At 48.3% G+C, this 24,680-nt stretch overlaps 1 protein-coding gene across 1 annotated transcript; it reads right to left on the bottom strand.

The window, feature by feature from the left end:
- Window positions 1-19,533: 19,533 nt before the first annotated feature.
- On the bottom strand, window positions 19,534-23,196 carry ADRA2A (adrenoceptor alpha 2A). Its single transcript, XM_039709429.1, has one exon. The coding sequence runs from the start codon at window positions 22,771-22,773 to the stop codon at window positions 21,439-21,441; it is 1,335 nt and encodes a 444-aa protein (XP_039565363.1). The 5' UTR covers window positions 22,774-23,196; the 3' UTR covers window positions 19,534-21,438.
- Between the last annotated feature and the right edge of the window lie 1,484 nt (window positions 23,197-24,680).

Below are 24,680 nucleotides of genomic sequence, written 5' to 3'. Positions count from 1 at the left end.
GGCCTCCCTAGGACCAGCTTAGCTGGGCTGTGCTAATCCTGACCTCCTGCCTGCCAAGGGGAATGGCAGAGCCCCTGCAAACACCCTCCCCTATTTACTGTACCTATTGCCAGTGGCAGAGAGATGCCTCAAAGGTGCACAAAGGAGAATGGGCTGGCTCTTCAACACCAGCTCGACACTCTCACACTGCCAAGCTGCCCTCCAGACTGGCCTGGGGTGGGTGCCACAGCCACACATCCACTTGCACCATGAAAGCAAACAGCCTCCTTGGTGCCACTCAGCCCTGGTCATTCAGGAATGAGTCACAGTTGTGGCCATGGCTTTCCCCTGCTCCAGAGTGTCCCAGCACACACATTTGTCACTTGCTGACCGTACGCCCAGAGATTTTCTCTTTTCCTGTTTTTTTTTTAAATATTTTTTTTATAAGATAGTGAAGCTTATGGTGTATCTGATTAGCTAACATCTCCCTGGTGCTGTGGGAATTACTATATCCAATGCTTTTAGAGAAGGTATTTGTACTGCTTTTACCTGCCACTCTCCATATCGATCAATTGCTGCTTTCAGGAATTTATTTCTACCATATTACAAAGATCACCTTACTTCAAATCCACTCTGTCTCCTGGATACGTGTTAGCAGGAGAAGTATGGCTTGTGTTGCATTTTCTTAGACTATTATTCTATATTAAAAGAAGATTAATTATAATGACTTCGCTTAAAATGTCATGGTGCAGCGAGATGACTTTCAGTTCCCCTAATTTAAGGTACTTAAGGCTACTCCTCCTGTTGTGTCCTGTGTTTGCATTATTTATATTTTTTTTTTCAGTAATTTTTCCTTCTGGTGAAGTCTGCTGGGTAGCAGCCCTGGAGCCTGCAGGCTCACATCTGCAACCAGCTCTCCTTCACCAGTACTCTGAGTGTCCCCTGGGAAAAGCGACTGCCAAAGGAGCAGCCTCTAGGAGGAAACCTCTGGAGATGCTTTCTCCAGGTCCAGGATGGCCCCACCCCTGCCAGGCTTGGGCAGAGACACACAGGCAACTCAACACAGGGAGAGAAATTAAAAATGAACCCCCTGCCAGGTAAAATGTTACAAAGAACAAATAACAGTCTGCTCCCAAATAAAGAGAGTGAAGAATGCTCATTTATAATCTCCTCTGGTACAGAAACAATATAATATATAGTGTTACACTGCATGAGATATTGGATATTTCAGTGGGGTTTCCATGTCTGGAGACAAAACTTCAAAAGAAGAACTGTTTTCCAGCACTTTATGATGAGGTACATTCTTCCCTTACAAAGTCCCCACACCTAAATTCCAAATACTGGATCAAAAGGCGTGGTGACTTCAATTCAAACCTTCTGCTTCTCAATGCATTCTCACACTTGAAATTTATAAGCTTCTGCTCATCCTTTTTTTACAAAATAATAAAAATTTGAAAGTCACCTAAGCACAGTCATTATTGCTTGGCTGCTTGCTGTTTTAGACAGAAATCTGGTCAGAAGGGAAGACTTGAGCATTGCAGTCACACTAAGAGATATTTGTCCATGTGAAGACCTCCCTGAAGACAGCAGCAATACATCGCTGGTAAATTTAATCTATTGCATCACTAGTTTGACTCTCCCAGCAACCACCTGCAGGGAGCTCCCAGGGACTCAGCACTGACCCAACTCGCCTCCTGCCTTATCCATGGTAGCATTCCAATCAAGAATGAAGTGGGAAGGAAAGCTTTGGAAAGTACCAGCACATAAATGGAAAACAATGGAAAGTTCCTAGCTTGGGTTAATTTCAGAAATTGACAGAGAATCTAGCATCAGCAAGGTTTCGACTTGATGATGAAGTGGAAAAAAAAAAAGCAAAATTAAGGGAAAGCTGATGGAAATATAGATAGATAGATAGATAGATAGATAGATAGATAGATAGATAGAGATTACTACTATATCTCTTTCAGAAATTGACAGAGAATCTAGCATCAGCAAGGTTTCGACTTGATGATGAAGTGGGAAAAAAAAAAAGCAAATGAATGGAAAGCTGATGGAAAGATAGATAGATAGATAGATATAGATTACTACTATATCTGTGTAAGATCTAATCTATAGATATAGATTAAAATTTACAGAGATATAGTAGCTTCTAAGTCAGTTACTGCCAATATAGTAAGTGTTCTTGACTGCAGAGCATCCAGAATATGTTATTTGTTTATATTAATGAAGAAAAAAAATTCAACAAATTGGAGCATGGTGTAGAGAGAAACTTCCTGGGTCATAAAGTCCAGACTACGAGTATCCCAGGCACCACATAATTGGCTCCTTTTCATCTGAGTTATCTCTGGTCTTGTAGATTGATGTGGAAAGAATGTAAAACAGGAGATATTAGCAATCAGAAAGTAAAAAATTACTGTATCATAAACAAAGCCACATCAGCACTGAGAGCAGCCACAAACATAACAATGTGTAAGGCTCAGACAGGTAAGGCAAAGACTAAAGCGTAATGAAAAGTCTGATTGATTTTTGAAGAAATATGTTCTGAACACACCTGTACCACAGGAGGGCCCCCGGGCAGGCACTGGAGGAGGGACCATGGATGTTGGACCATGGATGGGGCTGTTTTGTGCCTCACTCCCACTGTGCTCTGGGGTTTCCTCCACTCCTGCCTGATGGTGTGTGAACACTCTTCACTTGTGGAGTTTCAGCCCATGGTGATGAAATGCTCAGCTTAACACAACCAGAGGCTGACAGGATGGGAACACAGCTGTATCCTGCAGGGACAAACCATGGCTCTGGCAAAAGCTGTTCAGAGCTGCTGATTCACTGCTTTTATCAAGTGCTTTACCATCACTGTAGCAGGCATCAGCATCTGTCCTCTCTTCCCTGTCCTGCAGTGTTCACTAAGCTGCAGGGCTGTGTTTCCATTCAGTCTTCTTGTCTCCATCACCTTTAATCACCTCTAATTCACCTCTGTGAAAACTGAGATTTGGGAACACAGTTCTCCTTGGGTAGAGTGGAAATCAAAGTCTTTTTCTTTTGTCAAATGAAAGCCTCATGTCTTTTAGAGGAAGCGAAGGGAAGGGGAAAACAATAGCAAACTGCATGAGGCAGAGGGAATTGATTGCAACCAGCCATATGTAATTGCATTGTGGAGGACATTTCATATTTCAACTTGATCTTTGCTGTATCAGGAGAGCAAAGAATATCAACATATGAGGAAGGGAGAGGCTGCAATGTCTCTTGATTTGAACTGTAAATGCCCACAAGCAAAACCATGAGGTACTTTCAGACAACCTGCACTGCTGTTGACTGAATGTATGTGGCCCAGACTGCAGGGAGAAGCAGAAAGCCACTGCACCAGCGTGGAGACAGCAGTGGCCCTAAGCCATCATGGCAAGTCCCCAGCACAGCAGGTATTTAATCCAATTCTAGTAATGAATTTCTCTCTCCTCTTCACTCCTGGGTAGCTACAAACACACTGGCAAAGGGCTGTCAAACCCTTGCAAAGAGAAAGAGCTTTGCATCCTACAGTCTGAAATGGCCCTACCCTCAAAGCCAGACCTTATAACTCTGACTGGCCCAGCTTGTCTGCAGCACTTTGGCCACCTACCACAAATGTAGCTCCCTGAGGTGGATCAGAGCTGGCTCGAGCTACAGTTTACATCACAGAGGGAATAATTGCCCTGAGAGCTCCATATGCTCATCCTTTCTGACAGCCTAAAGCTGCCAAACACCTCTCTGTTTGCCTTGATCACTTCCACGCTCACTCAGCCAACTGCAATCCAGCTGTACACATTAATTATTGAAAAAGAGGGGGAGATTTACTCATTGCTCCAGATGATTAATCAGCTAGTCAGGCATAACACCACCCATGCTATTGTAATTGCAGTCAAATAATAATGTTATATGTACTGCAATCATAGCCATCATCAAACACCGGAGGAGCCTGGTAATATAAGCAATGTCATCTGTTCACAGTCTCTACAGCCTGAAATTATCTAGAATCTGGAATAAATTCTTAAAGACAGCTCATGAGATCAAGGGCTTGGTACAGAGGAAGACTGGAAACCAACCAGTGATGGAAGCCAAAACAAGAGAGGGGTTTTGGACAGATTTGGGGACAAGGATGCAAATCCCTTTCAGTTTTGGTTTTACTGACCTGGTGGTACACAATGCAGACAGAAGCTGGTCAAGAGGTCAGTGCACTACAAAATGCTGTTGCAAGCACTGCCCCACTCCCTGCTGCTGGGACACATTCCCCCAGCCCTGAGCATGCTGCTCATCCCAGGGTGTGAGGGTGGAAGCCACCTCTCACCACCTAATGGAGAAGAGACAGGCAGGGCCAAGCTCACAGCATTCCATGCATCCAAAATCTTCTCTCAAGAGCAACCACCACAAAGGTGATCTGCAGAGAGGAGACAGATTTCTTGGGTGATTAGTCCCTTAAAATAAATCACAGTCTTCCTTTTGTTATCCACTCTGGTCTGGAAGCAGCCTGTGAATAGCTAAGACAGGGAATTTGTTTAACATAATTTACCAGCTTTGCATCCTTATTTATAGCTCTTCCTGTTGGCTGAGTAAGTGCCCCAGTCATTAGGTTACCTTCTCAGCAATTCTCCATGCACATTTGGTCCTCTCATCTCACTGACCTTGTCCCTGGACTTACTGCAGTGAAATGTCTCCACTAAATTTCTGTTCAGTCATTCTCTTCATTCAGATCTCAAACCAAAACCATAAAGATATGACTGTTTATCCCCCAATGCTATTGCTCAGCAGCCACAATGTGCATTTTTTCTCCGCATTCTCCATTTCACACAGGACTAATACCTCCTCCAACTTTCTAAACTAGCAAACCTCTGAGAAGGGATCGTAGCCTTGGATCCTGAAACTGGGCTGCAGCAAGGAGCAGTTTTCACTGCTCATATAAACAGCAGTTTAAAACACCTCATGCACTTACACAAGTGTTTTGAACTCATCATAAGTTTGGGCCAAGCACCTGACTTCTGTCTCCCCACTCAAAACAGGCTCAGCAAAGAATATTTGGCTATCTGTCAGCCTTGTAGCACTGTATCTTGCATCTTAGCTCTGAAAAGGCTTGATGATGAAGCCAGAGCCTAGAAGAAAGGATATAATGAAGAAGCAGCATGAGAACTTACAGTCATCACAGCAGGTGTAAAAAAGTGTCTTCTGGGTTGTTACTTTTTTTTGCAGTGCGTATTTTGCCCAAGGCTGGTGGTATTCACTTGTTGAGCAGCTTTTTGGTGGTCTGCGGGAAGCTGATCGGTCTTCTCAGTGGGGCAGTTTTAGTTTGGAAGAGATAATTTAAGACAAAGGCTATCAGCCTGTTGTCTGGCTTACAAACACTGGATGAGCCTGCTCAAGGCCTGCTTCCAGTGGCACTGACACCGGGATCTTTTCTCGGCTAAGTAATGAGCTGTATTGATTTTCCTCAAAAAGAAAATTGGACTTTTACAAACAACGCAACAAGCTGCTTGAGTCAGGATGCTCCTGAAGGGATCCTGTGACCACCACAGGCTCTTGTGCTTATCATGAAAGAGAGAAAAAAAAACCTCAGTGGGTTTTCTCTGTAAGGGCAGGTTACACAGTCAAAAGCAAATCTCCTTCTTAATACCTTGGACAGGTACCAGACTAACATACCCTGCAGAGGCACTTGGCATTTACTCATTTGAAAAGCATCTGCATGAACAAGTTTATTCTTGTTCTTGTGAGTCAAGGCCCAAAGACTGGCTTGACCAGGAGGCCACATCTCTCTCCAGCTTTTTCCCAGTCTCATGGGAATGCACCCACTCCTGGCTGGACACTCAGCAGCAAGGAGCACTGGGCCACTCCATTTAGACCACCTGGTAGACCACTGCTGTTCATCTGGGCAAAATAACTCCAAGATCTCCTGGCAACATCTGTCTGCTCTTCCCTGGGCTGTTGAGCATTTTGGACCTTCTGAGGAAGTCTCATCACATGGCAGGACACATGGGATTGTCCTCTTCATTTTCACCAGACCATTCAGGTCTGGCCAGCATAGGATTACTTCTTAGCTCCTAAAGCTTAAAATTACTAGCTATAATCTCCACTCCAATCTCCAGACCTACAGCATATTCCTGAAGATGATCTGCAAGGAGAAGAACATTCAGCCAACTTCTAAAAAGTCAGTGGAATACAACTCCTGCCCCAGCACCTCTCTAAAGGTTCTGCTGGCCTGCACAGAGCACAGGGCTGCACATCCAGGACCTGGCTCTGTGCACCAGCTCACTCAGGCTCACCTGGACACCCCTGTCCCCTCACTCTGCTCCCCACTTTCCAGGACAGAAAATCCATGTCTCTTGCAGAGGCTGCCACTCTCTGTGCACCCTTCCACCCAAGCCTGGGCACCCTGCTATGCAAGGATGCAAAGGCAAATCCCCTTCCTCTGCTAAAAGGGATCATTGCAGACCATCTGAAGGAATAAACCTAACCATGATGTGACAAGCTGGTCTATTGAGGCCAGGCTGTCCCCAGGAACCAAACCCCAGCAGGGTTCACAGTGTGCCCCAGCCCTTTGGGGCTGCCACATCCTCACATCAACACCAGTGCCACCTCCAGTCCCCAAGAGTGCCAAGAGGCACCACCAGCACCAAGGCAGGCAGGGAGGCAGTGAGGACATTCCCTGGGTGTCCCAATGCCAAGGCTTTGCCACACACTGCAGCCCCAGGCATCCACTGCTTCCAATGGCCCCAGAAGGCAGCAAGACACCCACGCAAAGAGGAGGCAGCCTTGCCTCATCTTTCATCTCTGATGAGGCAACACCCAAGAGCCCGGCTGCTAAATGCCATGGCATCCAATTGTTCTTTGCAGTTTGACTCAGAGATCACATGGCTCCTAGCTCTGTCTGAAATTATATGTCTTTGGACTATGAAATTAAGCACTTATGGGCAATAATCTCTCTGAACAGGCACAGTCCCTACAGAAACCTACAGAGGAAAAAAAACCCTAATCAAAGGTTGCAAAATTAGAAAACTAAAGAAAAAATCAATAGCAGTAAGCTCAGCAGGGACAAGAAGTGTTCATTTTGTGTAGGTAAATGGGAATTACAAGAAAATGGAAAATACATAAAGTGTAAATTCAAAGTCACAAAAACACAATTAAAAGAAGTAGCTGACACATTTACCTGGGCTAGAAAGGAATGCAATTAAAACCACAAAATAGACTTTTACAACATTTTCCATATCAGTAATTTTTGTGTATTATTTAGTGCATTATATAATCTGGAGAAATATTAAGATCTCTCTAGTAAACCAATATTTAATTTCATTTTAACACGAGAGTAAGAAAGTTTTACAAGACCTCTGGCTCACAAAACAAGATGTTTTCCATCCTAATAGGATAAATAGAGATCACAGCAGCAAGCAAACTAGAAGTAGCCATATCTGACCTAACCTGAAACACAAGACCTTTGGTGATATGTGTAAAAAGATGAGCACCACGTTGTAACGATGTGCTCAGGCCCCAGCTGTCTGCCTGACCCAGCTCCTGCATGGTGCATTTTCCCCAGGATCCAGGAGCAATTTGCTGTACCCAGCCCCACTTGCAGCATGTTGAAAGGAGGGGTGGAAAGGCTGAGGTGATCAACAGCTCAGAGCAAGGCATAATAATCCTATTTTCCAAAGATTCCCCATTTATAATCCCTCTTCCCTTTAATACAGGCTCTGTGTTATTTTAATGATGAATGAGCTTCTTTTGACCTGGTTTTGGGAGATCTCCAAAGCTCAGACTAGCAAAAAAAAAGGAAAAAAAAAAAAAAAAAAGAAAAAACAGTGATAAATTTTACTCCCTGCCTTAATATGAGATGCTGATGTCACCTAACCAGATTCACATGACACCTGCCCTCATTCCTAAAAATATATTAAAAGCAGCAAAATATCCTCTCTCCCCTTGTTATCATCCCTTCAATAATTCTGCAGAATTAGGTTGAATGCGCTGATTATTTTCCATGTGCATTAATCATGGCTAAATCATGCTAGAGAAGAAAAATGTGCAGCCTGCTGTTCCTTCTCAGCATCCTCCTCTCGCCCTGCTCTCAGAACAGTCTCAGCCTGGAGGGCATCCTGCCAGTGTGATTAACAGTGTGAAGTGGGGAAGGGAAAGAGATGGGAAGATGAAGGAAAAAGACCTGTCCTTAAAACTTAGACATGCTTTTGGCTTATGAGAGCAGCAAACCCTTGAGAGCATCATGTACCTGCACCCAAGAGCTTCCTCAGCCCATGAAATCCAGACATGATGGACTGCTGTCCTCTTCTGCAGTCTCCTTCCAGTCCCTGTACAGGGCCCCACTCCAAGCTCCCATATCCTAACTCAGGAGAAACGCCTACCAAGCTTTTCTCTTTTTCTGCTGTGGCTGTGCTTATTAAAATATTCAGTAAAGGTTTAATAAATTATGAAGAGCTGTGAATGGTCAGCCTATTGCAGTAGAGTTGGATGGAGCCCACCAGGACAAAAGGTAAAGGAAATCCTGCTATTCCCTCCTTGACCAGATTTTTCTCTCCCAGTGTTGCAGCTCTAGAGTAAGCTGCAATTTTCCTAGAGCTGGCAAGGAGGTTGCCTTCACCATGGACCAAGAGAAAGTGAGTGCTCAGGGTGACTCATCTTGCCTTAATGCAGACATTTAAATAGGCTAAATCTATTAAGTCCTGGACTGGCTGGTCACTGCACTGGGGCAGTTCCTAGACTGCCTTTTGGCAAGCATTGAAAGACACGCAGACTCACCTGCTTGGGCTGGGCTCTGGAGTCAAAATGAAACTGCAAATATCTAATTAGAGCTGTGAATGTCACATTTCAAGCTTGATTTGGCTACCACCTCTCCCTGCAGGGAGGCAGCTTGTGCTACCGAGCAGGGACAGAAGCACAAGCTCTGATCCTCAGCCTGTAAACTCCTCCAAAGAGGATCCCTGCTGCTGGCTGTCCTCCATGGCAGCTGCTGCTGTGTCAGAAGAATGGGTCCTGACAGAAAGATTTTTCCATTTTGCTTTTCTTTTGCCAAAATCCTTGAGGGCACTGTCACTTAAAAAAAAAAATTGCATCCAAAAGAAAGCAGATCTGAAGTGGAGATGACCGGGCAGAAGGAATGGATGACAAGTCTAGGAAGTGAGCAGTTAGTGCTGGGCTCTTTCCAGAGGCACTGCAGTCATGCCACACATTAATAAGTTGTGACAGGCATAAAGGTGGGCAAACACCTGCCTACAAAGCCAGCTGCTTCATCCATAGATACAGTCACTGAGAAGCTTGGGAGAAGGCTGAGTCCCTGTCTTTGCAGAGCAAGGCTAGAGAGTGGGGATCCAGAACAGGGGAAAAGCAGAGTTCAGCTATAAAGCATCCAAAGACTGTAGATGCAGCTGGGGATGGAGAAACACACTCCAGTTTCATATACCATGGCAAAAGGATTAGGGTGCGTGTCAGAGCACTTAGTGCACAGTGCCTGAGTTTTTCCCAGGCAAGTGCAAAAGTCTTCCCTCCTGCAGTGTCTCAGAGAGAAAAAAGCAGGGCCTTGCAAAAGGGTTTTTGCTGCAGGATGTTCTTCTTCCTCTGGCCTGGAAATCCAAATTCTCTAAGTCTTTGTACATGAGATTCACATTCTATATTACAGCTGTTTCATGCTTATAGCATAATGTTTTGGGCTGCATCCAACACACGCCAAAAATTTTGCACTGTGAGGTGGATCAGATAGCAGAAGGCATGGAACATGACCTGAAATTTCAGATTTGCAATGGTTTTGTTCTCTGTGAACAGAGACACATGCAGCAATCTGCTGTGACAGCAGGTGGCTTGAGGAGCATTTACTGAAAGATGGATTTTCCTCCCCATCATGCCCAGAGCAACACAGTCGGGCAAAACAAAGTGATCACAAAAACTACACACAGTGACAGAATCAAAACATGCCACAAGAAAAACATCTTCTGGTGGTGTTTTGGTTTTGAGGGGGGACATCCCAGTTGGGTACCAAAAAGCTCTCAGTGCTGCTATCAGTCATTCAATCAGTTCCAAAACAGCTCAAAGAAACATTGCAGCTTTGTCCCTGAGATAGTTCAGGCACAGTTTGGCTGAAGTAGCCCCTCTGTTTAGTAGTGAGGACTTGAAGCATCCAGCTTGCAGGACATAGGATGTTCCAGCTTGCAGGGTCTATTTAAGCCCCATGAAGGTTAGTGTGTTTTTGGGCAAGTCATCTTGGAGACAAGGCTACCAAGCAAAGACAAAGAGGGTGTTCTGAGTTTGCAAGGTGGAGAGCTTGCTCACTATCCTTGATTTATACAACTGTCTGGCTCTCCCTGTGCCACCTGACAGCTCTCCTGGCCTTGGGCATCATGCCAAAGGATTTTCTAATGGGCCAACAAAGGTGAGAGCAGCTGACACCACTAGAAACCCCCTGGGCAAGTAGAGCTGACACCTACAGACCTTTTCCATTAGATCACCTATTGCTGACTCCTGGCCTCTCAGTCCCATCATGACATCATCTACAGGCAGAGGCAGATGAATTAAACCCCTTTAAAGAGATCCAAGAGAAAGTTTTCCCTCCAGAGACAAACTCTGATTCATACTTAGGAAAGGTCCAGTGCTACCCAATACAAACACTCCACAGGCTGGTGGTCTCAGTGCCTCATCACTGTGCTCTTCACAGGCACTGGTCATAAAGGAAACAGGCAGGCTTTCCCCAGCACACACTGCTGATGAAGCCATCAGGCAGGGCTGGAGAGCTGTGCACTCTGTTGGGTGCATGTCCCTGTATCCCTGCCTGAGGTGGAGTGCTCTGATCAGAACATTTCAAATAAAACACACTCACAATCATCAGCTCCAAAGGAAGCAAAAACTTCTTGTAAGCTTTTCACAGAAGGGCCAGAGGACAGCTGGATCACTGCTTGGAAAGGGCAAAGTTGGAGCAGAGCTTAATATTAGACTGGTGAGGAGTCTATGAAAACACTCCAAAACTGCTTGGATGCTGTCTGAGTTAGTACTGAAGGGTACCCTGAAGGTTTTCAATCATTTGCAAGGCTTTGGCAGCAGCATCGATGTTTGCAACCTGAATTCACTTTGAACACAGTGTTCTCAGCTGTTGGCTGATGAAAAAAATCTGCTTGAGATGCTGAGGCAAAGATGTGCAAAAAGAAGAGACACCTACCTTGCTGCTTCTACAAGAATCTCGGGAACACTGCACCAGAGAGGCAAGGACAGCCAAAAAGGACCTGAAATAGCTGAACAGAAAGACACTCTGATGTGGCCTCTCTTCCAAGGGCCATTCCTTCTTCTACCCCATCCTTTGATATTGCTCCTGCTTAGAAAATTAAAAGCACCATAAGTTAACAGTGGGCTTCTCCTTTTCTTGTGTGAATGCCATTGCTGATGGGAAAGAATGGCCACCCACATGCCATTCTCCTGATCCCCAGAAACTCTCACATACTCTCAAAAATCTTCCCAGAGCCATGACTGAAGATGGCTGCCAACACAGCAAACCTGCAATCCAGCAGCCTGTGGGCAAATGCTGCTCGTTCACATCCACGTTTCCTCCCAAAGCTGTGCTTGGGATTCCACACAGCCTGGTTTCTGCCTGACTCTGAGAGCCTGCAACACATCCCCTGCCTCCAAAGAGAGGTCTCCATCCCTCCTCCTCTGAAATGACAGGCTGCATTAGACTGTTCAGAATCACATTTGGTTCTCATTTTCGAACAGACATCCAAGATGTTATTTTTAGAAGAAGCTATACTGGTATTTGCAAAAAATAGCCTTCTTTGCTTTTATCCCAAATGGGGTCTTTTCCAAGTTTCTTTTCCTACTTTAGTCATATCTCTAAAGCTGTTTGCATTAAACAATCCAATTCCAGAAGCACATTAATCAGACTCTCTTTGGGCTCCTATTCCACGTGCCTTTCTCTGTGTCACAAGGCAAAAACACAATCAGCTCAGCTATCACCTAATTCTCTTCCCCAGCAGAGGAAGCCCCAGTTTGAGGGCCATATATGAGCGACAGCAGGTCCATTCAGCATTGGCCTGGTGCCACTGACATCCATGCACCAAGAGGGCAGCCCCCCAAGAGCTGTGCCCATCTGTGGGGAGTCAGCCCTCGCCAGTCCCTTGCAGTTAACAATGCAGATCAAGAGCCTGGTGCAATTCACCGAAAGGAGAGGAGAGCTGCCAGCAAGGGCTGGCTTTCCCAGGTGCTGACCTGCCTGCCTGGCTGTGGTCCTGTGGGGGCCCTCAGAAATCTGCTCTGGAAATGATTTTCTCTGCTTGGCTACGTTTACAGCCCTGAGAAATCTGGCAGTATAAGTGAAAAGACATCCCTGACGGGTATTGGGGGTTCTGCTGCCTGCTGGCAATGAAACTCAAGGCAATTCAGCAGCACAGAGATAAGCCATAAAAACAAAGACAGGTTTGTTTGGGTTTTCTTTAGCAGATTCCTAGAAAAAGACCTGGACTTAATGAGGTACTGCTGCAGCATCCAGAGGCAAGTCAAGCATGAGTGCTGGTGTCTGCAGACTGCCAGTCAGCCACAGAGGAGAGTGCAGGAGAGCACAGCCTGCAGGAGCAGGAGGGCAGAGCAAGGCTGGGAGTCCCACACTCTGGCTCCTTCCCCAGGGGTCTGCAGCTGCCCCTCAGGTGGTGCTGTGAGCACTGGGGATGCACATACCTCAAGCAAGGACCATCATCATGGGCTCCTATGACCTTGGAATCCAGGCTGCCTTGCCCACCACCAGCAAATTGTACAGCTGACTTTCCCAGGCATCGTGGACAGCAGGGACTCACAAGCCCTCCCAGACCAGGGATGCCCTTTCCTGGCAGGAAACCAAAAGGGACCCTAAAGCATCAAAGGACACAGAGAACAATTGCCACCACACCAAACACAAATCTGCAATCCCCACCCAGTCTCTGAGAACCACTATGAGATTGGAAATGGGGTGGGCAGACATGCCCACATGGCATGAGACCCCTTTCCAGAGGTCCTGAACATCCCTTACCTGCTGCCAAAAAGCTGGCCAGGCAGTGCTTCACACCCAGCTGAATGAGATCAGCTTTCTGGTCCTGTTAAGCTTCATCAGCTGGCCCATGCTGAATTATTTAAAACCATATTTTATTAATCTACCACAGCTTTTTTCACTCAACCTCTAGCAAGTCACTTAACCACTCTGAATGGGTTGCACTGGCTTCATCCCCTTGCAGCGATGCTGGCAGAGGTGAGAGGGACAAGCCATTACTCTGCTCCTGCTTCTGAAATATTCCAGCAGACCAAAGTGGTCTGTTGGACAACAAGAGCCCTGGATTCACCCTCACTCTTGATGGGAGGTCTTATCTAAACACACAAGTCCTTTTGTGCAGGTTATGACAATAGTTTTGGTTTTTTTTAGAAAACTCCTGTGAGGATAGTGTACATACTTTTAAAACAAGCTCAATCTAGCCAAAACCAAGCAAATTCTGGCTACAATAGTGCCAGTGCCAGCACAGGGGCCAAACACCAGCCCTAGAAATTGGGCACTGAAGGAAATGTATCCCAGCCCCTCCCCTCCCAGTGTCCATCATCACTTGATGGATACAATGACAGGCAGGCAGGGACGGTGGCTCCAAGCCATCACTGGCTGGACCAAACCAAAGGTCATTTTTTCAGTCTCCACTCACTGGCAGGTGGATTTTGATAGATAAGCATTGATCACCAAGGCCTAGCAGCTGATTTCTGACTTGGGGACAGTGGTCCCACTCCTGCTCTGGTGGGTGATGCACAGCACCAGCCTGCACAACTGATGAGGAATTAGCTGCCCTCCTTCAAGCAAGATGCTGTTTTTCCACATTTTCCTCTTCAGGAACGTAATTAATCTGTATGAAGCAATGCCGTTTTCTTCTCAATTTGTGTTCACTACCCTGATAAATGAGGAGCACAGGAGAAAACCCTTCCCCAGGAGGCCTCTTTCCCCACTGAAGATGAATGTGGTGGGAGAACAGGGTGACAGCCTGCACTGAAGTGGCACCTAAGTCCCAAAAGGTTGTGGCTCAATAATCCCAGAGGAAGGAAGACGATGTTCCCACATGGCTGCCAAAGACAAGGATCCAAGACAAATTTAATTCATATCCACAGATGATACTCTCATGTAACTCTGATCTTTGAACACGCTCTGGCATTCAGATGTTCTAGCTTTACTGCCCACATAAACACATCCACTGGGGCTGCTATCTGGGGGGAAGAGGGATCTAAATATTTAATTTCAGTCTATTTCATCAAATATTTAATCTATTTATTATTAATTAAATCTTGATCTGAATAAACAACAGCTAAAAATTCACCTCTTCCTCCAAACATCTGATAACTGGAAGATGTCAGTCTATGCAATCCCAAGTGAGATGTCAATTAATAAGAGGGGAGGGTCCTAACTTTATGTTCTGAGTTGCTGGAATTGCTGTGGTGGACTGTTTGCCTCCCACAGCGTTTCAGGCTGAGTGCTTTTGCAGATGGGTGTACAGTAGTATCATCAGGTTTACACCAACCATTTCCACACCCAGCTTCCCTGTGTCTCATTTTCCATGGACTCCATGTGTACATCCCCAAGTGTGTGCCCTCATCCCACCCCAGTCACTGCTACATCCTCAGCAGTGGGCATCCATGAAGCTGAGGTGATGAAAACAGCTATTTGACCAAGGGCAAATAAAACCCAGGCCCCTCACGGGTGGATGTCTCTGGTGTGAATTATTTCCTAGTCCTTGACCACCCTCCTGACACGGCTGCACATCTCTCACATCACCCAGCAGCAGGAACAGGAACAGGCATTCCTGGGAACAATGAGCAACAGCTACAATAGGAGCAGATCATTTCCATTGCAAAGATTTAAGCCAATTAACACTGGGCTTTAAAGGCAGCTGCCACCATTGCATCTGTTGCTACAACCATCTTATTTTACTACAGAAAACCCTGTTTGGACCAAATCCCATCCATACCAGTCACAGCAGCCAGAACAGAGTCTCTAATTAGCCCCCACAGAGCCAACAGTGATGAGAGATTGCCCTGCATCCAGCACTGCTTACCTGGCTCTCCTCAGTGCGTGCCCAGCTCAGCAGAGCAGCATTTAGCTTTTCTTTTCCTCCCTGCTGCACTGTTTAAAAGCCATCTCACCCAAACACTGGCTGGTGTTGATGAAAGCAATTATCCTTTCTTCTCAGAATGTATTGGATGTATCTTCATTACCCTGAGACAGCAACGCCAAAGGCCCTGGATGGTAAATCTTTCAAAGTAAGCAAGTCAGGTGATTTCATTTCAACTGGACATTTTAACTCTTCTGTACCCACTAGATTTTGAGGCTGGTTTAAAGCCACAAGATATTTGCTTTAAAATAATAAATGCAGGGTCACTTTTAACTAACATCACTGAAGTATAAATCTTTGAGTTGTGATTAGGTTACAGGTCAAACCCATAACCAAGAGAAAAACAGGGAGACTCCACTCCCTTTTCATGTTGTGGTTGAGTGAGGTCATGCTACTTCTCTGTGTTTTGGGTACTCCCTGGGGAAAAGAAGAGCTCAGTGCTGTATTTGGTGACCCCTGTGGAAGTGTGCCCTGTGTGGGTAACAGCACACAGAGACAACGAGCATGGAGAGCTGTTTGTGCCTAAATTAAAAACAGGAACTTCATTCTGGCAAACCTTGTTCAAGGAGCCGTTTCAGCTCAAGTGTCTGCATCATGGAACCAAGAACAAGCTCAGCCTTACACAGAGAGGATTTATCATTAGATTATCCAGGAATTGTGACTGCAGGAATAAGGTGGGAAAGGGGGGGCTCCAGCAGAGTATAAATCAGCATCCCAGCAGCCAGGTCTGCCACATTCAGGGTCCAACCCTGCATGGTTTGGTCTGCAAGAGGAACAGTTTGTCCAAATTCTTCTCATGCCAAAAGTTACCCTGGTAGCAAAAGACCAGGATTCAGCTTTTCACTCTTCAAAAAAGTTCAGTCGGTTCACAAAAGAAGTTTGGGTGCAGAGTCCTAAATATTTATACATTTATTTCATTTTTTACTTGGGGAATCTTTCAGTAACACTTTAAGGTGTCAAACTTAAGATGAATACTTTGCAGCAATGCCACATGCACAGATGAAGAAAAGAAAGCCTTCACCAGAAATTATTTTATCAGAGATGTCCAGCAATGAGAAGCTTGTTCTTTTCTTCTTTTCTGTGGGGAGCAATTGAAAAACAAACAAGAAAAAAGGCCATAAAGTCATGGTCCAGCAAAACACAACAGTTTCAAGCAGCAACAGAGCAATCTATTCCTCCATGTAGCAGCTGACTTAAAGCAAATGTTTCTCATGTCTGGGAGTGAACCCTGCAGCAGGTCACAGAGCTCTGGAGGACCTCAGGACTGCTCCTGCAAATGCAATATCCTGGGCTGTGCCCAAACCAATCTGGACCAAAGGCTGCAGGCACTGCGTGCAGGAAAGCAGGGATGCTCAGGGCAGCTCGTCTCACCTCCTGATAAAACCCATCCACACCACCACTCCCACACAGACCCAACACTGGCTTTTGACTCAAACATGCCTTTGAAAGCCATCCAGACCTCCAGAGCAGCAGAGCATTGCTGACAGGAAACACATGTCCATGGAATTTCTCCACTAGTGCAAAAGGCACTGCTGGCCCCAGGAAATCCCAGAGCACCTAATGACCCCCCAGCCTCCTGGGAAGGGTTCTTGCTCTTCACTATTCCCTAAAATCTGCTACAGGCCACTCTCAGAGCCACAGAAGCAAAGCAGGACCTTATGTCCAAGCCAGCACAGATGCTCTCTCTGAACTTAGCCAACAGGGAATTGGCAATCACACTAACCAACTAAACTAGAGCCAGCTTAAGCAGCTTTAAACCAGTTTGAGCCTACAAGTTTATACCTGTGTTGATGTGGTCAAGTGAGGGAATTGTCTTTCTGCTCCCTTTTATGGTCTAGCCTCATGTCCCTCTGTTGGGTGCTGAGACCCACCTCACACCCCCATACTCCTGGATGTGAGATGATGTCCTCAATATTTGTGGTCCTTCTTGAGAAAGTAGTTGTTCTAGGGGACAACTGAACTGGCCGAGAAGGTGTCCCAAGATGGAAGAATCTGAATGACCAGCTCAAACATCAGTATCTCCATTCAACACCTCTCAACACCCCATGCTCCACAACAGCAGGCCTCCTCCTCCTCCTCTGCTTGCATGACACCTCCCTCCTGGGACTAGCCATGGTCTGACACAAAAAAGGCATGGATTTTTGTGTCCTCCACAGCCCTGTTCACCACCCCTCTGCTCAGCCTTGAGGATATTTGGGATTGTGCTGCAGCCTCCCAGCACTGTGCATTCCTGCACTGTGACCCCTGATGGAATTTCACCTGGACATCCCTGCGCTCAGACTATGACACTTTCTGTTCCCAGAGGGGTTGGGATGTGCTCCTGAGCATTTGTGAGCTGAGGGAGTACCAGTGGCTACTGCAAGGGCTGAGCTGACACAAATTCTGCTCTCTCTTCACTCTGTTTCTACAGCTTGAGATAAGGCACAGAAATCACAGCTACTACAGACATTTCACAAGTCACAGAGATGTTCCTATAAACCAGCTGCAAAGAGCAGCTCATACCAGAGATGATGAGAGCTGCAAGTGGAGCTGTCTGCCAGGGCTGGCTGTAATAATGGAGCAATCTCAACAGACTTTGAACTTCTCCAAAGAACAGGGAATGTTAAGAAATAAGACAAAGAGCTTCAAAGGAGAAAGCTGCACAGGCAGCAGGGCCACCACCCAACCCAGAGGGAACCTTCCCCTGGGCAACAGGATGCAGGGTGGGACTGGGGGTACTTACAGCACAGGAAGGCTGATGGACACTGTCTGAAATCCGCCAAGGCTCCTCTGGGTGTGGGAAACTCATTTTGTGTGAGCAGGGTGACTCAGGCCAAATCCCTCCCTCACTGGAAAGAGGCTCCTCTATGTGGCCAGCTCCTTGGCCCCCTGAGAACGTGGACCAGAACCCCATGGAAACAAATGAGCACATCAGTAGTTCTGAGGGGATCAGGGACAAGCCCTGGGCAGGCAGCCACAGGTCTCTGCAAGGGCAGCCCTGCTGCTCATGCAGCTCTCCCAGAACCATTTCGGGACATTTGGTCCACCAGACAACTCACCTGAGCCCTCCCTGCACATGCCTTGTCTGGCACCTTTGTGCCCTCCCCAGGGGTCCCCATACAAGGGGTGGCATGCAGGGTCACCCAAAGAGGAAAGTGGTGGAGAAACATCTCCCAGGGCAGAGCTGGCAGTGGTGTCTCTGCCTGGTGTTTGCTGTGCCAGCCTGGCTGGCTCCCACCCAGCTGGGGAGACAGGTCCCCCTCCCTCCCTTCACACCATTAACCTTTCAGCCCCAAAATAAAAGGTTATAAAAAACAATCAAAGTTATTTACATACCTTAATGCGTCATTTGCAAGGGAATGACCTGGAAGCAATGATGGGGAGGGAGTCAGGGGGGAAGAACCTCAGTCTCCCAGGCCCAAATCCAGAAAATACTCTACTGTCCACACTAAAGATTTGGCAGCAAGAACAACTGACAGCCAGAAGGCTGGAGCAAGTGCAATCAATGCCTCTGGATCACCTTGTGTCCCAGGAACTGACCCAGAGTCTCCCAGGGGATCTGCTTTGTAAAACCCTCCAAGGCCATCAGGGTCAGCCAAGACCAGAGTGGAAGCAGGACACTCTGCCCAAACCAAGTTCCCCTGACCTGCAAAGGCCACCATGAGGTGAGCCAGATGTTCATCTCTGGGCCACCATCAGGTGCCCTACACCCACCAGTGCTGCTGCCTGCACAGCCTGGCCCCTACCACCGTGCCAAGCACCTCCAACCACAGCCCCAGGGCACTGGCAGAGTGGGGCCACCAGACCAGCAGCTCCCACACGGGGCTCTGGCCATTTATTTTCTCACCAGAAGCAGCTCCACATTCAGTGGGAGAACGTTGCCCCATCACCTCCTTCAGGGAGGGTCTTGGCAGCACTGGTGGAAGGGCAAGCAAGCTGTAGCTCCTGGGGGCTGGAAACAAAGACCCACTCAGGTGGACACTCCTGCATATATCACAAAATGTTGCCTTCCAGCCTAATTGCTCCTAATCCCATTTGCAAACTGATTATTAAAAACCCCAATAGCTGGAAATGCCAGGCAGGCAGTCCCTAGCAGTAGTGCCAGGCTGCACTCCCAGGGTGCAGATCACACCCTCAAACCCCACGCTCCTTTCTTTAACAAACACATGAATGCCCTTCCTGTGGCACAAAGAGTGGAGCGGGGTGGAAATACCCAAGAAATATCACGGACTCATTTGTTATTGTGCCACTGCATAATGAACAGAGCCATTGTTCCTACCTGGGCTGACAATCCCTTTCAGACAACACAAGTGCTTTTCCCAGCGTGTTCTTCAAAAAAAATGGCAAGACCAAAGCTACAGGCAGATCAGTGAACAGTTCAGAAAATAAAATACAATTAAATAAAACAGCTAACATTATTCAGAGCATTTTCACACTTGATCTGTAAACGCTTTTTTATTTAATAAAAATAATCATCCATTATAGCAACTTCTGCTTGTGGTTTGGTTTTGTTTTTGTTTTGTTTTTTTACATTAAAGCACAGTTTATTTGCTTTCCTCACCTCTTGAGGATTCAGTTCTGAAAATGCAAGTGAATGTAAACACTGCTCTCCAAGTCCCAAGATGCATCCGGGGACACTTGGAGTTAATTAGAAATTCAAAAGAGAGAGCAAAATCAACAAAACACTTCCCAAAAGTAAAAATGTATTTTTAAAGTCTCTTCCTGTGTACCATACAACTCCAGAGAAGGCAAATTCATTTATACATTCAACGTATACAAACTTTGCTTTCTCCAAACCATTTCTGTGACTTGTCAGCATTTGATAAAGCTGTTTTCCTAACATTAAAAGACTTGCAGATTTATTTACTTGTTTATTGTATTAAATCAAAAGTTTTTCCTATAAATGTTCTCCAGAAACTTATTCATGGCACAAGGATGTTAGATTTGTTCTGTCCATTTTTGTTTTGGATTTTTTTAGCACAAAGAGCTGAAAGCCATTTCAGGAAAGAGTTTAAAAGCAGTATTAACTCTCTCTCCTGCTCCAACCTCACAATATTTACACTTGGATTTAAAAAAAAAAAAAGGAAAGCTTAATTACACTATAAAATAGTGGAGAAACTGGAAGTTAAGTTTCCCATTTCAGAGTTTTGCCTTGTATAAGACTGAAAGAGGGATGCTTCCCTATTTCCTAGGAAAGATGAGACTGGCAGGTTAAAAACGGAACACTTTCTTAATTGAGAAAGACGAATGGCCACTGTGCACAAACCCCTTCCCCTCTGCAGGAAATCCTGCAGGAGTTAAGCCATCACAAATCAGCACAGATGAGATAACGTGATATGCAGAGCCCCGCTGTTTGCTTTGAAACATTACCTATTTACAGTTGAGGTGGAGGAAGCAAGTGAGCATCGAACACATTTCAGTGCTGCAGAGTGGTATAATACCAAACAAGATTAACTCGTGGGGAGCTTGGCAGGGTCCCAAGGCTCACGTTGCAAGGGAGACAGTCTCTGTTGCCTGGGACATCCCTGCCTGCACAGCAAAGCCGCCGCTCCGTCGGGCTCTGCTCTCACGAGCAACGAGATGGCTGTTGCCATCTCAGCTGTGTTGTGTCACAGGCAACACAGAAATTAAACAGAAACAGGTATGATGTTAAAAAATATAGCAACAAAAACAGCCAGTCTGGTGAGGTCTGTGATCCTAAGCTTTACAGAAAAAAAAAAAAGGAAAAAAAAAAAAGGAATTTGGGTTGGTAATATTATCAAACTGTCAGGTAGGGGGATGGCTCTAGTTGTTCAGTGGTTTTGAGTGAGGGGCTTTGCAGGGGGTAGGAAAAGAAAGACTTTTAAGGTATCAAAGATAATTAAAGCATTCACAGTTTCAAAGCTGCTTGCCTTACAAAAATTAAGACATTCAAGAATACAATACTGTATTTTACAAGGGGGTCAAAATTCATTACATATACAACATGGGGGGGAAAAGACACAACAAAATAAAAAAGCCAACACCTCTGGTGTGGCATACTCCCTCTTTGTTGTTCATCTCGCAGAGCTGCACAATGTTTGCCTTTAAAGAGTCAAACTGAGCAGTCATGAGAATATCCACTGAGAGATTCTGGCAAAAGAAAATAAAAACTAACAAAATAAACCAAGAAAGTCAAAGGCCATCCTCCCCTGGCAAGCTGAATGCCACAGCTCGGACCTCCACTTGCCTGCTGCTCCTCACTGCTGCTGCCAGTGCTCCCACAGGCTCATCTCTGGTTTTAAAGGCTTCCTGCTCACGAGCTGAAGGAAACCATCCCATGCAAGCAGAGCCCAAGGGAGACGTACTTTCCACTCCTACAAAGTCTTGGTTAGTCCTGCCGGTAGCAAAGGGTCCTTCAAACACTCCTTTTCCTCTCTATTCTGCAGAGGATCCTTTTGAAAGCCCGTCTGAAGTCATGGTTGAAAATGGTATAGATGACGGGGTTCAAGGAGCTGTTGCAGTAACCGAACCAGAAGAAGAACTTGAAGAGGGTGTCGGGCACGGAGCAGCTCTCGCAGACGGCCGTCAGCGTGTAGGTGAAGAAGAAGGGGAACCAGCAGATGACAAAGACCCCGATCACCACTGCAAGCACAAAGGTGAAGCGCTTCTCCCGGTTCTGCCTGCCTCTCCAGCGGGACCCTTTGGTGTTCCTCTCCTCCTCAGTCTTCCTGGGCAAACTGTCCCCGGGCTTTATTTGGCTCAGCTTAGTCTTGGTCTTTCCTCTCGATGGTCTCTCCGACTTCTTACACTGGTTGTTCTCCTGGTGCTCAGAGGAAGAGGTCTCCTCCATGTCTATGCCATTGACCTCTCCCTCCTGCCCGCCACTGCCTCCTGCTGCCTTCTCCCCATTGAGCTGCGCTGTGGCTGGCAGGTCCTCCTTGTCAGTCAAGCCATTCTGCTTCTTCTCGGGGCGCTCTGCCCGCTTGTTCGGCGGGACCCTTGTTCTCCTCTTGGCTATCTGGTAGATGCGCATGTAGACCAGGATCATGATGAGGCAGGGGGCAAAGAAGGAGCCAATGCTAGAAGAGATGATGTACCACTTCTCATCGTTGATCTTGCACCCTGCCACCCCCTGGTCAGCCTGCTGCCCGCTCTTCTTCTCGATGGAGATGAGTGGTGGGAAGGAGATGACAGCTGAGATGACCCAGACGATGAAGATGATGCATTTGATGCGTCGCGGGGTACGCTTGAGGTTGTACTCGATGGCTTGTGTGATGGACCAGTACCGGTCCAGGCTGATGGCACAGAGGTGCACAATGGAGGAGGTGCAGAACAGCACATCCAAGGCCAGGTAGATCTCACACCAGACTTTACCGAAGTACCAGTAGCCCATCACCTCATTTGCCAGCGAGAAGGGGATGACCAGCGTGGCCACCAGGATGTCAGCTGAGGCTAAGGAGACCAGGAAGAGGTTCTGGGGGGCTTTGAGCGCCCGGCTGGTGAAGACAGCGATGATGACCAGGACGTTGCCAAAGACGGTGAAGAGCATGAGCAAGCTGGCCAGGCTGATGAGAGTGACGGTGGTGTGCAGAGGGTACGGCATGCCCCAGCCCGGGCCGGCCCCGCTGTCGTTGAAGGTCCCGTTAGCGCCGGGAGGGGGGTAGCCCTCCTCCTCCTCCAGCTGCCGCTGGTACTCCATGGAGGAGAAGAAGTGGCCCCTCTCCGTGAACGGGCGCTCCAGGTTAAACATCAACCCCGGCTGCGCGGACACCCCCGCCCTTCGCCCCGGCTCCACCCGCGCCGCGCCCGAATCCGCGCGGCTGCTCCGCGTCCTACGGTGCCGCCGGCCGGGGCAGAGCGGCGCGCCGGGGGCCGGGGGGCTGCGGGCGGGCGCGGCTGCTCTGCCTCGCTTGCCGCCGAGCCGCTTTATAGCCCCGGATCGGGCCGGGGCTGCCGCGTCAGCCCCACGTGGGGAGCTGCCCCCGGTGCGCGCACACGCACACACAGACACAGACAGACACACACATGGACAGGCAGACACACACGCAGCCCGACTCGCACTCCGCGCACTCCGCACCCACACGGACCCCCGCACACGCCCCTCGCTCAGCTCTCAGCCGCGCACACACCCGCTCCGCCTGTGTTTGCACACCCGCTCGCTGCCCGGCACTCCGCGCACACACCCGCACCCACTGGCACGCTGTCTCCATCCCACGGCCTCGCCCCGCCCGGAGAGAGGAGCGGCCCCGCGGAGCGCACCCCTCTGTCCCCGGGGATGGGCGAGCGAGGGGCGGCTGCAGGCGACAACCGTGCGGCCGCCGCGCAGGCTCCGCGGGCCGGCCGGGGGGGCACAAAGCCGGGCCGCCAGGGAGTGAGAGCTGCCGGCCCGCTCCGCGTGTGCGCCGGGGAGCGGCCGGGCTTGCTGGGAGCCCCGAGGGCAGCGCTTCAGCCAGGGAGGGCTGAGCTGCCGGCCCCGAGGGCGGGGGACCCGGCGGGGATGGAGGGAGCCCGCGGGGATGAGGGTCCCTGCTCACGGAGGGTCCCTGGGCACGGAGGGTCCCCCCTCACGGAGGTCCCGCGGGGCGGGCGGGGCCCGGGCAGCGCGGCGGGGCAGCGGCACCTGGCGGCCGCGGCGCCTCACTGCACCCGCCGGGCCCAGCGGCGGCCCCGGCGCGGCCTCCCCCGACGGCCGAGGGCAGCCGGAAATGGGTGGGCCGGGGATGGGGCAGCCGGGGATGGGGCAGCCCCGCGCTGCCGCACCGACCCAGCCCGGCTCAGCCCCGCTGCAAGGCCACAGCACAGACTCAGCACACCCGCTCCTGGCAGTCCCCCAGGAGCAGCAGGCCTGGGTACGCAGCTGCCTCGCAGGGTACCTCACACCTGGAAAGCCCCCCCGATAGCACCTCCGTGGCTGCAGCAGCAGCAGCAGCAGCATAGAAGCTCTGTAACAGCAAAGGAACAACAGCGTCACTCCAGGTATCCCACCCAGCTCCCAGATCACTCACCTGCAAAGCACACAGCCTCCAGCGCCGATCCCTCGCTCGCGGCCTCTTTTCCCTCATTTTCAGATGGTTCTAGCGATGCTCACTTGGTGCTCCAGATTCAGGCTGCTCTCAATCGTTGTGCTGAATGCTCAGGCCAATGAACCAATTTCCTCTGCAAGAGGAAAGCCTTCAGGGAGGAAGGCCTGTCATCTTTGTCCCTGTGCCACACACCGTGTTATAAGCCAGGCCCAGGAGCAGTGACGCCCAAGAGAGGGAACAGGAATGGGAGAGACAGTCTGGGAGCCAGCGAGCACAGCCTCTGGGACTGACACAGGGCTGAGTGAGGGAAAAAGAGGGGGAATCCCATTGCCTGAGCAAGTGAGTGCAGGGCCCACTGCACTGGTGTGTCTGGGGAAAGGACAAAACACAGAGTAACTTAAAACCTGTAAATTGAACCCAAGATGACTGGCATTCCCACAGAAAAGATCTCTGTCTGAGAGTAAATGTGACGTACAACTACAGAGTTCACTGCAAGGATGAGAGGACTAAGTCACCTAAATCTGTGACAAGACTGGGTGAGAGGTCAAGGATGTGCTGGGCTTGGCAAACACCTCCTGCCTTCTGCTGTTTGCAGGGGACTGCTGTGCTCTGCAGATACCTTGCTCTGCCTGGC

The sequence above is a fragment of the Passer montanus genome, unplaced genomic scaffold (genome assembly GCF_014805655.1).
Source record: "Passer montanus isolate IOZ18808 unplaced genomic scaffold, ASM1480565v1 scaffold21, whole genome shotgun sequence".
NCBI classification, from domain to species: domain Eukaryota; kingdom Metazoa; phylum Chordata; class Aves; order Passeriformes; family Passeridae; genus Passer; species Passer montanus.
The sequence above is the reverse complement of the archived record's forward strand: the minus strand, read 5'-3'. Positions and strand labels throughout refer to the sequence as shown.

Coding starts and splice junctions, on each gene's coding strand:
- ADRA2A (XM_039709429.1), bottom strand. CDS start 22,773: ATGTTTAACCTGGAGCGCCCGTTCACGGAGAGGGGCCACTTCTTCTCC.